Genomic DNA, 17,701 nt, shown 5'->3' on the forward strand with positions numbered 1-17,701 from the left:
TTAACCCTAAAGATTGTTTTATTGTTCTTTTTTAAGGAATTCAACACTCTGGCTGTCTATGCTGCCAAACCTTTCATTAGAACGAGCAATATCCAAGTGAAAACATGATGATACATCTAGATTCCCTTTAAACATACCCTTTTTACACACCAAGGAAAAATATTCTCAACTTTCTCTTAAAATTCAGATAAAAATTTAAATACAGAGATAGCCATTGTTAATTTCTGCTGACATTTACTCCAATATATAATTAGTGCTCTAATTAAAGTCAGAAGTTAATGGTCATTTATCACTTTCTACATAATGTTACAATTATTTCACAGTAACACAGAGTTGCAGTGAACAGAACTCTCACCTTGCTGTCAGTTATGCTTTTGTCAAGCAGCTGAGCAAATTAGGAACAGTTACATCTAAATAAAGCTTGCCCACACAGCCAAACAGACACTGTCAGGCATAAGGGCAGACTTGGTTACAATTACTCACTCGCAGTATCAGTGTCTTACTCCTGATGTAGCAATGCTAAATTCAACACGACTGCTCTTCACAAAAGATCAGGCTGGCAATTTACTGAGGAGGCTGCTGGGGCAGAGTGCTGGTGGCACACATAAGGACCAGGGAATAGAAGCCACAGCATTTCCAGAGAGACACCTAGAGATGTCCTTCACCCAGCACAAACTTAGCAGCAGATCTCACCACTCTGGGAAGCAGCACCCTCTGGCTTTCAAATCTCACATATCAGCATCTGATTTGAAAAATCCACGAGCCTGAATGCCAACCCCAAAAAGGCTGCTGCACCCTGGTAGGAGGTACTACCCTAACCAAGTAAAGACATCCTGCTCAATCAGGGTTCACATGACTGCCAGCCAAGAGAACAGGCATGGTGAAAGGTTAAAAGTAGTTCACCTCTTGGGTTGGAAGGGACCTTGATGCCCTTGGCCTGTGATAGCACTTGCTTGGGGTCTCAAGAGACAAGGATAAAATTCATCTCAAGAAAGTAAGAGAAGATGGATCTATCATCCTATGCCAAATATAAATCTATCTGGTGATCTGGAAAGCACATCAAATGGCACTACACTTATTATTTGATGTTGGAGTGCTGAAGAACCTGGGATCTGCCTGTAATACCTGACTTCTGGAAGCTCTGACCTGATTCAGAAAAGCAAACCACACCAGCATGAGCCCATACTTTAAAGGTAAATCTAGTTCCACTTTCAAGTTGACAATGCAGACAAAAACCTGAAGATGTTAGACTGCAATCAAAAGAATTCCAGGGTAATTCTATATATTTTTTTTTTTACCAGAACCTGTTCAAGCTATTTAAAGGAATAAAGACATTTAAATTTGGCTGCTACTGACATTGCCTGTATCACTGTAACGACAAACATTGAAGCCCCAGACGGGTTAATATTTATGAGAAAGTCAACAGAACAAACAGAACAGGAAACAGTGTTTCCTGCCAAACTGTCTAAAAGCAGTTATACCATTAGCACTTGCACTTTGCTAGGTTATATTCCTGTTATCTTACAGACAAACATGAAAAACCTAAAAAGTCTCCGAAGCTGAACCCATGGAAATAGTAATGAGAATGTATTATTCCCCAGTCATGGTTCAATTTTTGTTTATTTTTGTATCCCTATGACAGAGAAAAATATTTTTTAAATTGTCCTTGTTAGCTAATGGCAGTAGGATTTGTTTGGCATACTGGTTATGGGGCACACCTGAAGCTCTGACACAGGCCAAAGAAATCAGACTATTCTCTTGCCTTATCTTCTTTACCCTAAATAACAGCAATTAAATGAATTAAATCATAAGTTGCCTATTATTTCAACATATTTTTCTTTTAGAAAGGAAAAAAATCTTCATAAGCAAGAATTAGAGGAGACTGGTATGCTAATGAGCTAGGCTTTTGGTACTAAAGGCATCCATCTACACGGAGTTCCCCTTGAGGCACAGCTGCATCAGTACACAAAGTTTTTTAATCAAAACCCAGCATTTAACTGGACTTAAAAGAGACACACTCCATAACACACACCTAACCACCTCACACCCTCCCCCAAAAAACAGCTAAAGAAACAAACAGGAGGATTTCTAAGCAGCTCCAGACATTAGTGATTCAAAGGCTCACCCTTAACAGCCACATTTGACAGACAAGGGAAAAGATTATCATCGTCTCCTTAAATATTCCCATTTAGTACCATCTACCTAAGTACTGTAGCATCATATGAAAACATATCTAAGCCTCTAAATAAATAAAGAGGGAAGGAAGAGGGGAAGAGAGAAGGAAAAGAAAGGGTGGCAAGGAAAGAAACAAGTGAGAGGGAAAAAGGAATTTATTTTCATACATAAGGAAATAAAATTTAATTTCTTTAGCTTTAATTCCTGTATTTCTTGTATTTTAAACTATTAACAACCACACATAAAAGGACTTCTTGTTTTTAAATGTTTCAACTTTTTAACTGTCAGCAGTCAGTTGATGTGTGTCCTTTTGTAAAACTGCAGCTGCTTTTTCTGGGTAAAATGGCAAGGTCCTTTTTGCTGCTGTTCCTTGCCAGGGAGCTTCCTTTCATCTCCCCTCCTAAAGCAGAACTGCTCCACACCAGCGACACAGCCAAGGCTTACCAGCCGAATTGCAAACTATGCAAGGTGGGTTCGAGCCATGCTGCTGGGGGCAATGTTAGATACAGTTACACACTAAGCAGCAACTCACTGTGCACCATACAGGATTCATACTTCAGCTTTTCAAGCTTCACTTATAAGTAATTTGCTGACTGCCATTCTTGATCGCAGAAAATCTTCCCCACAATAAAGAAACTCACATTTTCATATCTGAATCCCTGCTGGAACCTTTAGGATTAGGAATCAGGCTCTTCTAAAATACATAGTAGGAAGTAGTGGTAGGAAACAGGAAACCAGAATTGTCAGGGCACAAAGACCAGGGAGAGAAACCCTTATACCTTGTTCTAGCACATCTCAGTAGCCATCAGCATGGAATTTAAATGACAAGTTATCTCTTCTTAAAACCTCCAACAAATCAAGCATGCCACATTATTCAAAGGAAACCAATATTAGCCCCGGCAGCTAGCTATTTACCTAAGTCAATTTTAAAATATATATAAATCTATTGATATATTCACACATCAAGACAGAGAGTTGTCTTCCACACTACACTGAACTGGGAACCATTAGTACAGAAATCCTTTAAGGAAACAGACATGGGAAAGGTTCTTCTCTCAAGAAGAGTAAATGTTATTTGAATTATATTTTACCTAGTGAATTCAACTAGCCATTATCAATACAAACCCATTTGTTCAATGTAAAACATTGCACTGGAGCTGGGAGAGAGGCCTATTAACAAACCCAAAGACTTTCAATTGCCAGTACTGGGGCAAGAGGTGCAGCTGGGCAGAACAGCACGGGACAGCTGTTTAGTGAAGAGAAGGAGTAGAGAGATTATCCATTTGAAAAACTTGCAAGGAGCATTCCTGGAAGAAGTGGGTTTAATGTGGCGTGGATGGCAAGCAAAGATAGGGTGCCTGACAGACAACTGACATACTGTTCCCTGCACAGAGGGGCATTAACAGAGGCTCAGAGACAAGTGGGAGAAACACAAAGAGAAACAAGGACTGAAGACTGGAAGGGGTGAGGGCAGAAAAGTAAGGAGTGGGCAGATCCACGAATAAAAAAATGAGAGTAAAATAATATTTAATTGCAACATACAGGCCATGCCTAGTGAATCTGAAGGGTTTTCACTGCAAGAACAACTTTAAAAAAATGAAAGAATAAAAGGAGATAAACTTCATATCAAAGCAGGTCAGTTTTTGTGTCCCACTGTACTACTGCTCATCCTGCTTAGTGCAACACAAGTAACTGGTAACATCCACTGGAAACTCCGCAGCAAAGTTTTCCCCTCACCCTTTCTGGAGAAAGGATACATAGAAGGCCAAAAAATATTTCATTGCCAACATTCACAGCAAGCTGGAACTATCATTGTTACACTTAAAAAAAAAAAAAAAATCATCAAAATAATCATCCCATCTTCTTCCATTTCCAAACCAGACTTAAACCACCTGGATTTGGTGTGTTTCATGATCTTCAATTCTTTTTCAAATTCCACAGAAACACAGTAATGACTGGGTATTTATTTGAAACATAAAAAGACAAAACAGGAGGTTTCTGAGAGATACCTGAAGAAAAGTAATCATCTAACTTGACTGCAAGGGGGTTTTTGTTTATATTAGGGATTTCATAATGTTGCTTTTAAACCACAGGTTAGTATTTGACCAGGAAAGAGGATAAGCTAACTTTCTGTTCATGCATCTCCTGAATTTCTGTTTGGTAGGTTCTCCTAACAAACCTGCAAAACAGTTGTCACTAATTCTGGAGAACCAATAGGATAAATTCATGCAGCACTGCAAAGACCAGTATAATTCAACCCTACTTAATGTTGCATGACTTAGTTTCCACCAGTGCTTGCAATTTTAGTTGTTTAATGGAAGGCTGTCCGCAGAACAGAAGCAGTGTGAAATCACACAGCTCCAAGAGAAAACCGACTGTTACTCATGTTAAAGGCAACTGTTGCCTCACGGAGACGGGAGCTTTGAAACAGGCAGATGCTTTTTAGTAACTTGCTTTCAGACCAGCATTGCTACTGTAATTGCTCGTTATCCACTGCTGGAAGTCCACCTGCTACACATGAATGGAAGGAAAAAAGTTTGCCTATATACTGACAATACAAACATGATAGCTCAGCACATATTTTAGTATGCATTGCAAATATGTGAATACAAAAGATACAGACCACATGATATTCTAGAATAAATATCAAAGTCTGCTCATTACTGCTTTTAATACTTACTCATCATTCCCTTTCTCTCTGCACACAGAATCAGAGGTATGACCCTGAACATGTTTTACCAAGGTCTCTCCCTATCAATGCACAGTAGTTCTGTACGATGAACTTTCATGTATTTCGTTCCATACAGTCTTAAGTTCAAAGCCATGAAACAGTTCGATCCCAAGGACGGCCAAATTTAGGCCCCTGAACCACTTTTAAGACTTGAGACCACTTTTGAGGCTTTTCTAACTAACAAAAATAGAAGGAAAAAAAGAAGCCAGGAAAGAAAGGCTGTACAATTCTATCTTCAAAGAGAGACTGAGATTGCTACAAATACCACAAGTTATTTATGGCGTGTGAAATGCAACAGAGGCATTCCTAACAAAAGACATCAAGCCTGGCCTGTGCCATGGTACTTGCACAGCAACCGAGAAAGTTCTTCCACGGGACGGACTCCAAAGATGACTTATTATCTAAACCAGCATAGTCCAATCAATAGCACCCAGGCTGACTTCAGACCATCACTTTCACTCAGACTCAACAAGCCCTGAATCCTTTCTCCTGTGCCTACTCATAGCATGGAAAGCAGTGCTGTATTTGCTTCCAAAGGGGAGAGAACGGAGACAGGGAGGACTGGCATCCAGCCCTCCCTCAAACTGCACATGTATTTTGCACAATATCTGGGTATAAGCAGCCTCTTTCTCATCTGTTCTGTTGACTTTTTTGCTTGGATTGTCCCAGGGCTGCCAGAGCTTGCTCAGGGCTAAGAGGGCAAGAAGGCAGGGGGTGGAGAGTAGGTAAGGAGGAAGCTGCAACGAGTGTCTCACAGAAGAAGAAAGGGATGGTAAAAGTAGTTTCAGGCTTTGTTACATGCCACTGTGGCCAGAAGGTGCCACAGCAGTCTTTGCCCTGCCTCTCCTTGCATCCCTTCTGCCATGCACCTCAGGGGACACATCATCTGCACACCAGAGCACCCCAGTGTGCTCACCTCTCCCGCCCTGCAGCTGCAGCAAGCACACCACACTGAGGAGCCAGGAGCACCCTGGAGCCAGGATGAAGACAATTCCTTCTGCTCAGTCACTCCACAAAGGAGTAGAAGGTCCCAAGTCGCTTCCCCCCCCCCCACTCCCCAGCAAATACTTGCACAGGTATCAAAATACTCTACGAACACTTGGATCTGTCTAAAAGTCCAACATAAACCAGACATAAGAGAGAACAGAGAGAGGGTCTAGGACAGAAAGGAAACAGCAGGGGAACAGCTCATGGGCAGGAGGGAGGGGAACCAGGGGAAGAACTGAGGAGGTGCAAGAAAAGCAGGGCTTGTGCCCAGCATCACAAGCCCACAGAGGCAAAGGCCCACACTAATCCCAACTAGGCTGTCCTTCAGAGCTTTCAAGTGATAAGCATTTTACTGGTCCTATACTGCATTAATTCTAGTCACAGAGCAAACAGAAAACTGATCAGAAGAAAGGCAAGAAGAACTAATCCTAGATATTAGAAGAAATACAAAGCAGTTCACAGAAGTGACACAGGAAAACTGCTGGTGACCCTCCACAACTATTAAAGGACTCCTCTAACTCACGCAAAACACAAAACTATGGTTTAAATTTTAATGGACAATTTTTTTGGGAGTCAGAGGCATTTGAGTGGGGAGGGCAGCATTTGAAATCCCGTAAAGTTTACAAAGCTCTCAAAATTGCCCTAGAGACCGGCAAAAACTCAGATCACAGGAGAACTTTCTAACACTTTAAAAATGCATTTTCTTCAAACCATATCAACCTCATACCCCAAAACAAGAGAAAAGCCTGATCTAGAACAAAGATCACTGAGGAACTTGCACCAAAACACAGTCACATTTAACCCTTAGTTGAGCTTTCAGACAGCTTTTGGAAATAAGATGTTTCTAGGCCTTTTCTGCAGAGCCACTGTGCTTCCTCTGTGGTGACCTTTTAACTTAGCCCTAAGAGAAGCAGAGGCATGTGTTATGAGATACCTGAGAGTCCAGAATCTCATTCTTGCCTGTAAATTCAAAGTACACTCCTCAAAATCAGCTGACATACATCAACCTACTCCAAATTGCCAAAGCAGGTACATCTAGCAGTAAATGTGCATGGGCAAGCAATGCATTTAGATGATAAGAGTTCAAAAACTAAAATCCAAAGATAATAGATTTTCTTTCCTCCTTGCTGTTCTCAACATACTAGTAATTCCAGCTTCAGAGAGAACATTTCTGTACTACTCCTCCTGATAAACAGTAATACATGAAAAAGGAAGCTTTTTTTTCCCCTCTATCATATCCAATTCCACTGCTTTCATTAAATTTCATTATATCTACATCATTTAATTTAGGTCAACATGTCAAAGTAAGCTAAAATCATGTTTGCTTTAAGTCAACAAACATTACTCTCCTACCTGAAGAGTCCATTTCATACTCAGTGACAGAATTGCTTTGTACTTCCTCCATACTACATGAAGTCAGAAGCAGGGAACTACACTCGAGTTAAGAAAATCACGACAATGTTGACTAAACTTCTGTACAATGCACATTATACACAACTGCACCATAACAATAGTGGGAAGAAAATCTAGTAGTAAGCTAATTGTTGCTTAATAATGAGTGAATTAGTAATTTAAAACATAATACAGTATATCTTTTTCAATTTTTGAGATTTTTTTTCTTTGAGTCTGCAAAGATAAAATCTTGTTTCATGGAGGCAACAGAAGACTCCTGTTGCAAGGAGGTATCCATTTCCATTTCCCTGTATTTGCCTGGGATCCTAATGACAGTAGCTACAGTTCACACTGCTGTTTGCACAGTATGAACCGGCGCATGTCACAAATTTATCAGATTTCCTCATCTGATGTATTTTTATACAAGCTTAAAGCACATCTACCTTATGTCATCTCAAAACATTACACTGTGTTCCAAAACATGCAGTATTTGGGTTCCAGCTGAAAAGTAACATTACAGTACCCAGGCAAAGAGGCTGTATATTAACTCCCAGAGTACATGCTAGAGAGGAGAGGCCGGGCAGTACCATCCATCCCCAGTGCTCCAAGGGAACTCTCTCCTTGTGTTTGCAAAGCACTGTGTAAAACTGAAGAACAAAGAAGCAACACTGAAGTCCTTCCTGCATGCATCATGAAGAAAATACTAGTGAAAGAAATGATGAATAATCTACTCAAAATATACTTAAGCAATGCATTTAGGTTGTGATAATGCACCACTGACATGAAGGAGAAAAAATAGTAGACTACTGCCTTGTGTGCCCAGTGTAAAAAAGAGAGGATGGAAAGGAAGGGGTGGGAAAAAAAAAAAAAAAAAAAAAAAAAGAGAAGTAAAAAAAAAAAAAAAAAAAAAAAAAAGAGAAGTAGAAGTAGAGAAAACCTTCCCAGCTCCGGAAGGCTTCACTGACACACATCACCATTTAGCACTAATGCAGCTCAATACCCTCCTATTACACTGGTATTTGGAGCCTGTTTGTGTTCTGCCCAGAAAGGAACAACGTGAGCTGAAGTCATTTAAACTACACAAGCACACAAAGGGCAGGCAGCCTTCAGTTTTCTTATATTTTACAAGAGAGGGAAAAATTTGCCCATGTCAGTAATGAGAACAGCAGGGCAGACTATGAAGCCAGGCAAATTATTCATCCATAAGGGGTAGGATAGCCTGTGATGTGGATAAATTTAGAGGGAATCTTTCTATGGTTTTTACCATAGATTTATTGCATGACCTTGGGCAGTTAGCTCCTGGTGTTTTCTTTTTCTTATCAACATAAACAGGGATAAAGTTGGCATTTGCTACAATAAGAATACACGGTATAAAACACACAGCAAGTATAATGTAGATTCAGAAAACTACTGTTGAGTTCAGTGAAATGCAGGCAATCCTAAGTTGGAAACATTATGCACACAGCAAGCAAGTCTTCATTATTTGTGTAATAATCACATCTGTGTCACTACTTCATAGGCTTTTGACCTTGTACTAGAAAAGTTACAAACATGTTTTGACTTCTGGAAGTGACATATGCACTGCAGAACTGCCTTTTATAAACTACAACAATATTAAACCTCTCTGCATATCCATCCTCTTCCAAAGCCAATACAAGGCTTAATTTTCCAGATTCTCTTCTCTACTCCTGTTCCTTCCCCCTCCCAAGTTCCCTCATTTAACCTCGTAAGCAAAAACAAAAAAGTTAATGCAACTTCTATAAACTGAGAGCATTTTGAGTTACTCAAGCTGACTCACTTCCCACAAATTTAAAACAAAGCGTTAGTTAAGTGACAGATGCAAGACAACAGTAAAAACTCTGCATTTAAATCCAAGTGCCTGGGTCTCCCTACCTACCAAATGACTGCCCTCGGTTGCATATTAAGGGCTTATTTACAGAAGTTATTCACCAACCTGAGGTATCTTTCTTGCAGCTCTTTTTGTTTCTTTCCTTCGTTTTATTGTCTTCTTCAGTCTCTCTTTCCCCACAAAGTCTTTTCTCTTCTCCCCCATTTTCTGCAATGCCTTTAACTTCTTTCTAAACCATTTTCCTCCCTTCTCCGTCTCCACCCTCTCTGAGACTCTCTTATCTCCTTTTCCTCATTTCTGCATCAATTTAATCCGCAGCACCAGTCTCAGATGAAGTTCCCAGAATTGCTCAGGAGCAGACTTTGCCCCTTTTGTCTGCCTGCAGAGGAGGGAGCCTAGCAGCTGGAGAATGTGCAAGTGATGCATTCTTGCCTGTGCCCTTTGCTTGGTTTGCCCTTACATCTGGGTTCCAGCAGCCAGCTGAAAGCAATCAGATCCTTGCCAGGGCCAGACGAAGTGTCCTTGGGATACTCCAGCCAAAAAACAGCTACAAAATTACTCATCGGACACTTCAAAATAATTAAAAAAAAAAAAATTGTAGAGAAGGGAGACTACTTGCAAATAACACGGGCCTTGTCCTTGACCAGGTAAGGGATATTGCACAGGATATTAATGAAAGATAGATTTTTGAGTGTAGATTCATGAACAGAGTTCACAGGTAAATTTCAAATATAAACAAGTTGTTTAGTACTTCCACGTTGCACTACATTCCCAGAAGGTTGCTAACATTCTAAATATGCCTGGCAAGTTGTCTGCCCTGAACAAACCAAACCAGTGCAGCACACCCATGTACAAGCATACAGAGTCTATTTTGTATAGAGTGGTGTACTCACTGTCTGTATAAATGCCTTACTTGGGTTAACCCTGGACAGTAGACATCAGAACATCCTCAGAAGAAAGGGAGCCTTTCGCAGCCCCAGTGTCTGTCTTTGAAATAGCTCAGTTAACATCGTAGCTTCACAACAGACGAGGTTTTCAGTGTCATTTCTTTCACAACATGAAAGTCCAATTCAAGCATGATCATGCAACAAGGCCATGCAACATGGTCCTACAGAGTATGCTCTGTTAAGGCAGTGGTTGCTCTTTGTGAGACTGGAAACAATACCCGACTCTTCTTGAGAGACTACAGTACACCACTGAAGTCACAAACCACTTTATTACCTATACAAAACTAGAAATATACAACTACAAATAGAGACTTTCTTATTTGTAAAGAACATGCTACATAAAATACACACTGGAAACTAAGAACATGCTACATAAAATACACACTGGAAACTAAGCGAATCTATTCTTTCAGGGAGGAAGTATAGCGGCCCCAGCCAACGTAAAAAGGAGAGAAACCCATTTTGCAAGGAAGAGAGAGCCATGTAATCCAGCCTTCCACTTGAGAGAGACTGCCAGTACTCAGCGATTGGACACCACTACTCTGTGCTTGGCTGCAGAGTGATGGAAAGAAACCTCTGCCAAAAAAAAGACATGTGGAGCAACAGCCCAATTCCAGACTACTATTAACTTGTTTAACTATGGGAGAGAGACGAAGAGCAAGACCCGCCGCAGCTTTTTTATAAAAAGAGTGTCACAATACTTTATGTAAAGGATGAGGACTGCAGCCAGCAGTACTTAGCCAAATTAATTGAGACCTGGAAATAATAGCATAACATGAAGTTTAGTATTAGCTAAGCAGCTAGCAAGCTGATTTCAAGGAGCACTGACTGGCCCATCCCCATTTTAAAAACTTCCAGTAAAACATTGCTGCAGTTATAGACATATTAATTTCCCTTTTTTGTGCACAGCTATTCAGCTCTCCTGGGCAGTGGCAGTGAGTGTTCATAAAGCAACTTTCAAACAAGCGTTTTCTATTAGGAGAGACAAAGAATTTCACAACCAAGTTTCAAAATACAATAAATTATTCACCTTCTAGATGATACTGATCTGTTTCACTGGCTAGTTCGGTGAATTGCTATTCCTACTTGAAAGCTTAGCAAGGCACTTATGGAAACCACCTGAAGTACTGCCACACACCACTAACACCACTCCTTCCACCTGCTGAAGAGTTGGGTAATTAATGTAGAATGTGTCACTTATGGCAAAGCACTGCAGTTATGACCCCCCACCAGCACTATACACACATATATTCCACTCTCAACCTCTGTTTCACTCTCTATCTTTCAGGGCACTGCAGATACAACACCCAATGGCAAACATCCTTACTTTTGCCAACGCATTTTTCCTGATCATCACACCTTTTTCTTTCAACAAACAGATTTGTGTGCTGAATACTAGCAACTGTTTTTCACCTATTAAATGGATAAATATCAGCAAAAGTAAATGTAAAGTACGCAAAAGAAGAAGCAATCTATATGAAGACAGAAAAGAGCTAAAAGACACAACACTACACTTTTCTCTAAGATAGTTTAGACATTTGATCCCTGGGCTCTTACCAAACTTCTAAGACATGAACAACTTCGAGCATGGGTGCTGTTCAAATTCTACTAACAGAGGTCCAGCTGCAATTCAATACAGGGCATATGCAAAAGCAGTACCAGAAAGCTTAATTCTTTACATATTACACCTTTACACTTCCCCTACTTTGTAGGGGCCAATTCTTTGCATAGTCTTGACAGCAGCTGTGCCAAATTTCAGGACACTCCAACACAAGCCAGATTTAATAGAACTGGAATATAAGGTGCTGATACATCCAGGGCAAGATGCATTCAGAACCAATACACCTCCCTGAATACACCCAATTTTTCTCTTCTGCAAGAATATCTGGTATATTTGGTACAAAAAGCCAGCTCAAGTTCAGCCAGAAATTTCAGGTCCTGTGGGACTTTTTTCAATAGCAACAAAACAATTTACAAAAATGGCTGCACCAACCCAGTGTCCCATGTGCAAGGCACAGAGGCCAGATGTTATGGATCCAAAGGCAACAATCACTGCCCAGTACAGAGCATCACAGCTCTACATGGCAGCCCCAAAGCTGCAAACCTAGTTAGCCAAGATATAATGGTTAATTCTGCTCATTCTTAGCTGATGCAGCATGAAAAGATTTAACCCTGAAGGCAGCTGCTTTGTAATCCATCATGAATCCTCAGCATAAAGTATTTCATAAAACTTTGCCTTTCACAGACAACATTACTGGCAGCCCAAAAAAGTATGGTAAAAAGATGGTAACTTCATTAAGTTCCCCAGAGCCGTACATATTCAACACAGCAAGGAACCCAGACTTCAGAACCATCGTGCCTGCTGGTGAATAAAACACAACATCTGGAAGTCCCTAAGTGCTCCCACTGAGCGGTATAACTGAAACCAGAATTTTGCCTGGTATCTTCAAATTTTAACTTCAACATCTTTAAAAGACCATCTTTGCAGAACTGACTGCATTTGCCTCAGATATTGAATCAAAAGCCCTGATGAAATCCAGCACCAGTATGTTTCATCACTCAACAGGAAGTTAGACTCTCAGAAGTGGCAGATGACTTTTGTCACCCAACAACTGAAGTCTCGATGTTTTAAAGACAGATTGAATAAAATACAATGCAAATACAGGAGCAGTAATTAAATACTATATTCTTAAGTTAGCAGTATAAGATTTGTTAGCAACACATTAAAACCCCCACTCTTCTCAAGGGAACCAGACCATCAAATTCAGATTTGCTTCATCAATTTCATTCTGTTATTCTTCTGCATTCTTGCAGCAGAGACATAGCAGAGTAAAATATACCTCTAACAGAATTTCATTTAAGATGCAATGAGACAATACAATAGTTTAGCCAGTACATGGACCCTCTTAGGGGACAACTACTCAGCACAGTGTTTGGTAAGAGCCCAAACCAACCATGATGGTTCCTAGAAAGTTTCCACCAAAACTTCATCAGCACAGTATATCCTGTTTGACCATGGGCCAAATTCTGACCTCTGTGCCCAGAGGGCAGGACCACAAAAATCTGTTGGCAGTGCAGTTGAACAGACTTCAGGATTTGACAAGATATCACATACAAGATTTGTGGGAAGTCAGGAGAAACAAGTAAGCTCTTTTAAGCTTTCACATGCCACAAGTTTGAGAATGCTTTATGAAGACCTTCAAAGCTGACTGCAAAAGCACTTCAAATCCAGTGAGGTAAAGAAAACAACTCACATTTGGTGTACAGATAGGTAGGAACCTGAACTGGCTGCTGTCTCCAAGCACAGCAGTCATTTTAGCTCTGCTCTTCATTTGTACTGGGTGAGACACCTCAGATGGAAAATGCCCACTAACTTTATGGGAATACAGTTGAAACTTACTTCCTGTACTTTTACGCAGAGAATGCATTGCATTTAGGCACTGGGGTAAACTTTGGTGAATGATGACCTTTCACTTACAACTTTCTCTCTTTCAGCCTTTTAGTCTATCTCATGAACTGTGTTGCCTGAAAAACTAGAAAAGGAAAATATCTATCTGAATTAAAATGATTCACAGAAATAATATGCTTAATCATCTAAGAAGGAGTCATATATCTCTCCTTTCACATAGCTTTAAGTCCAAAGGGAACTTAATATAAAAATGGCTAATAAATGACTCATAAATGCCTAGCGATTTGAAAAGGCTAGTCAATATTTCTCTGTGAACCCTAACAATTCAACGTTTATCCCTATCAGCTAAGGACTTACATACAAGTGTGCAAAGGGAAGAGAAAATACTGTGGTAACAGTTTACAGCCCTTTTGTGCTATTCCACTGATGGAGAGACACGGGCTGAACGCAAAGCGTTTTAGAAACGAACGCTGCTAGGAAGAGCGGAGTCAGTGTTTCTGTGCCATTTCAGGCTTCCTCCGTGGGGTTTCCAGTGGAAATCACCAGGAGCGCACACGCATCTCAGTAGCGATGGTTACACACGGGCTGTGCAGCACCGATAACTCACGTGACTGGCACACACCGGGGCAGCCGGAGCCTCTGTCCCGGCCCCCGAGCACCGGCGCTTGTGCTGGCACAGGGGCAGTGCGCTCTCCGGGATTCACTGCGTCTGCCCCTGCGACGCGCAGCCAAAGGAGAAGAAAACGGGCGAAGCCGAAGGGAGTATGCCGGGCAGCTGGCATTCACCCCCGAGGGGAGCGAGGGCCGCCAGCCGCCGTCCGCAGCATCGGCGCGGGGAGGCGCGAACCGGAGCACCGCAGCACCAGTCGAGCGGCTCCGCTGTCGCGGCGCTGCCCGCGGGCTGCTCCGGGCGGGCCGGGGGGACCCAGCGCTGCGCCCCCCGCCCCGGGGCTGCCGCCGTGCCGCGCCCCTGTCGGCTCCCGAGCGCGCTTCGCACCTGGGCCGGTGCCCGCCGGGCGGTCCCGCTGCCCGCAATCCCGCCGGGCGCTCCCCCCGCACTCACCCGCAGCTGCAGCCGCCCGCTGGCGGCGGCGGCGGCCGCGCTGTGCCGCAGCTCCGCCGCCTGCCCCGGCCGCAGGAGGCTCCGCGTGAAGCGCCGCGTCCGCTCGCCGGCCATGGGCGCCGGCAGCCCCGCGCTCCGGCCGCCGCTCCCCGCCCGGGCCGCGGCGCCGTCAGGAAGCGGAACTGGGGGTTTCCCTCCCGCTCCCCCCGCGCGGGGGAGGTGTGCGGGGCGGGGGCCTCCCGCTGCCGCCGCCGGGATCGCGGACCCTCCCCGGGGGAGCGTCGCGCCCCCGCCGCGCTCGCTGGCCATGTGCGCGGCGGGCCCCGGGACGGCGCCGCGGGGATGGTCCCGTGCCCGCCCCGGCTGCTCCGGGGCGGCTCCGCACCCAGAGGGAGATGGGGGCCCCCGGGGGCAGCTGCGGGGCCGGGGCGGGAGCCCGAGAAGGGCCAGCGCAGGTACCTCTCTCTCCGTGTATGTGGTCACCACCAAAGGATGCTCGTTTGGTTCGACAGGGCAAGAGCTACTCTTGGTGTTAACCGCTCGCCAAGGTGGGAACCCCTCCTCACCGTGTGAAACGGGACCCTGGTTCCATGAGAAATCAACTCTCTGGTCACACCCATCGTCCTTGGAGCTGGTAGGAAGCATCCTCCAGGCAGCAAGGGTTGCTGTAGACCCTGCACGGAGTGAGGCTGGATGTCTCCCAGTCCTGCCAGCTGGCGTGACATGCCTATTTCTTCAGTAGGGAAAACTCAGCCAATTCACAATTAAGTTTAGCCATTTAAGCCCACCGAAGTTACACAATAGTCACAGTTCTGCCCCCCAGCAGAGTGATCACACCTTCTGTTAGCAGGAATACAGCTTTATGCATTAACACCAAGCTGCAATGTGGAAAACACAGGATTGCTGTGAGAGCTGTGTCTTAATGTCTTTGCACAAGAACACTTACATTCTCCTCTGTGGTGCAGAATTTTCCTTATTCGGTTAACACTGGCAGACGTGGAAAAGGAGACAGCCATGAGAGATCACACATCTGACTGCATGGCAATCCCTATAAAAAGAAATTGAAATCAAACCTGAAGAACTTCAGCTGTGATCCTTGAAAGGCAATGATGCTGCACACCTGTGAGAGCAACATCGCTCTGATGAAGCTGGAAAGGTGCTAAGACATAACACCCAAGAGGGTCAGTTAACATTTAGTTAGACTGTTGTATTGGGGAATTAAATGTTGCAAGAACTTCTGGCTTATGTCCTGCCCCAGGAGCACACTGCCTGTTTGGAGGCAGCTGGCTGTAAGACACAGCAGGTAGCAGTGTGATATGAATTCACTGCAGCTTCTGCATGGTTCCTACTACTGTCCTCCAAGTTAACTGAAGATAATAATGCAGCAATGATAACATGACATCATAGTGCAGAGTTTAAGTATTCCTCTGCAAAGTAAATATTTCCCTATAAAGTGAATTATCTGAAATGTTAAGTGCCCCAGAATTGGCTTAAAACTATTAAAGACATTATTCTAGACGTTTCTGTTGTTCAACAGGTGTTATAATAACTTGGAGATGACATTTGCTTGGAGCTAAAGCTCAGTAAGAAAGTATTACTGGATTGGAAAAGTCTTCTTGCTCTTGAGAAATTTGACGCAAAAAGCCACTGCAAGATGGAAAAGAAGACTCCATTCACTTTGCAAACAATCCATGTAAGGCTTATTTTAGGAAAATGCAGTCCGATGTTGCAAAGAAAGAAAAAAGAAGAGTAAGTAGCCTCAGTTACCAGGGAAGCATTCTGCCTCAACACAAGGATGTAATTTATGACAAATTTGACTGCCAATTTGTTGCAGGCAGCAAAGAAAATGCACATTGCATTGGTGAGAAAGAATAAAGAAAATTAATGGTTTCTTCTATTTGACATGTGCATGTATGTTCTGGAAAATGATTTTAAGAAAATCATCACATAATCCAGGTCAGGAACCTCCGGCCATCCCTGGCTTTGGGCACAGTGCTGTTACTCATGCTCAGATGTGGTCAGGTCTGTGGTCAGGCAATAACAGCCTGTGCTCTACAATGCTTCTCCCTTCACAACTACTCATGGGCGAGCTAGGGGTTGAGCGAATATACAGATACTTGTCTCAGTGAGCAGTTGGCTGCTGAGATCTGTTAGCAGACATCAAGAAATGAAAGAGCCAGCTGTTTCTACACCACAAACATTTTCAAGGCTGCAGGAAAACAAGAAATATCCACAAATACTGAAATAAAGAGCAAAAAAAGTGCAGTTGGATTAAATATAACACATTTTTTATTATCTTCCTCTTAAGTAAACATTTGGTGTTAGTCTGGGAAAGGAGCTCTGTCAAAGATGAGCTGAGTCTGCTGCCTCTCAAATTGTTACACACAGTGCAAAGCACAAGTGTCCAGGATTTTACATGCATGTGGTTGTTTACCAAATAGCTATTATGCAAAAGTACTTGTTTTGGTTTGTTTCCCAGTTCCTCTGTATTTAAGAAGTTTTTTAGTTTTCACATTTCAGTCAGTTGTTACACAAGGCCACTGTACTTATTAAGAGGCTTTCCATTAGATTTTGAGCAACCCCTAGTGTGGTTTTGCTAAAAAAGTGTCTATGCTATCTATAGCTGTTAGTTCTCCACCTTTAAAAAACTGTTAGCTTGATAAACATGTATTTGGTACTAGTAAAATGGCAACAACAGCAGAGTTGTAACCTTGTATATTCAGTAAGTCTTGGGCTGGAGACCTGGATTTATAGAAAGAAGTCATTCTTACAACATGAGTTTGAAGTCTATTCCTACAACTACTTAAGATTGATCCCAGGAGGTAGAGGATTGTAGCATCACTGATGGAGAGCAATTTTAGCATAGAATATAATGGCTGACAGTAACTGTTTGGACTGGGTTTCTAACTGAACTTTTGCTTAAAGTTCAAGAATGTTAGGAAAAATTTTGTTTCAATACCACTGCTAACCAGAAGCAAAACCTTCCATTTGCAGTTACATTAAATAGCAAGACCATATGAGTTTTCTCTGTTTAGCAAGAGCATGAAAACTATTTTCATTCACAACTGTGTGTGAGCTCGAATAGACAATAGTTTCACTTTCTCAAAAATGTATTAAAGAATCAGATCCCCCAGTGGTCATTTCCCAC

At 42.6% G+C, this 17,701-nt stretch overlaps 1 protein-coding gene across 3 annotated transcripts in view; it reads right to left on the minus strand.

Moving 5' to 3' along the window:
• The window catches only part of DOCK10 (dedicator of cytokinesis 10), a 148,472-nt gene extending 133,781 nt beyond the window's left edge, over positions 1 to 14,691 (minus strand). For all 3 annotated transcript variants that reach the window (XM_039380553.1, XM_039380556.1, XM_039380552.1), the window contains exon 1: positions 14,554 to 14,691. In XM_039380553.1, coding sequence (XP_039236487.1) covers positions 14,554 to 14,667 — 114 coding nt within the window. In that variant the 5' untranslated portion in view covers positions 14,668 to 14,691. The remainder of the gene's footprint in view (positions 1 to 14,553) is intronic.
• Between the last annotated feature and the right edge of the window lie 3,010 nt (positions 14,692 to 17,701).

The sequence above is a fragment of the Pipra filicauda genome, unplaced genomic scaffold, assembly GCF_003945595.2.
Source record: "Pipra filicauda isolate LSUMZ 115617 unplaced genomic scaffold, ASM394559v2 scaffold199_size1391877_pilon, whole genome shotgun sequence".
NCBI lineage: Eukaryota > Metazoa > Chordata > Aves > Passeriformes > Pipridae > Pipra > Pipra filicauda.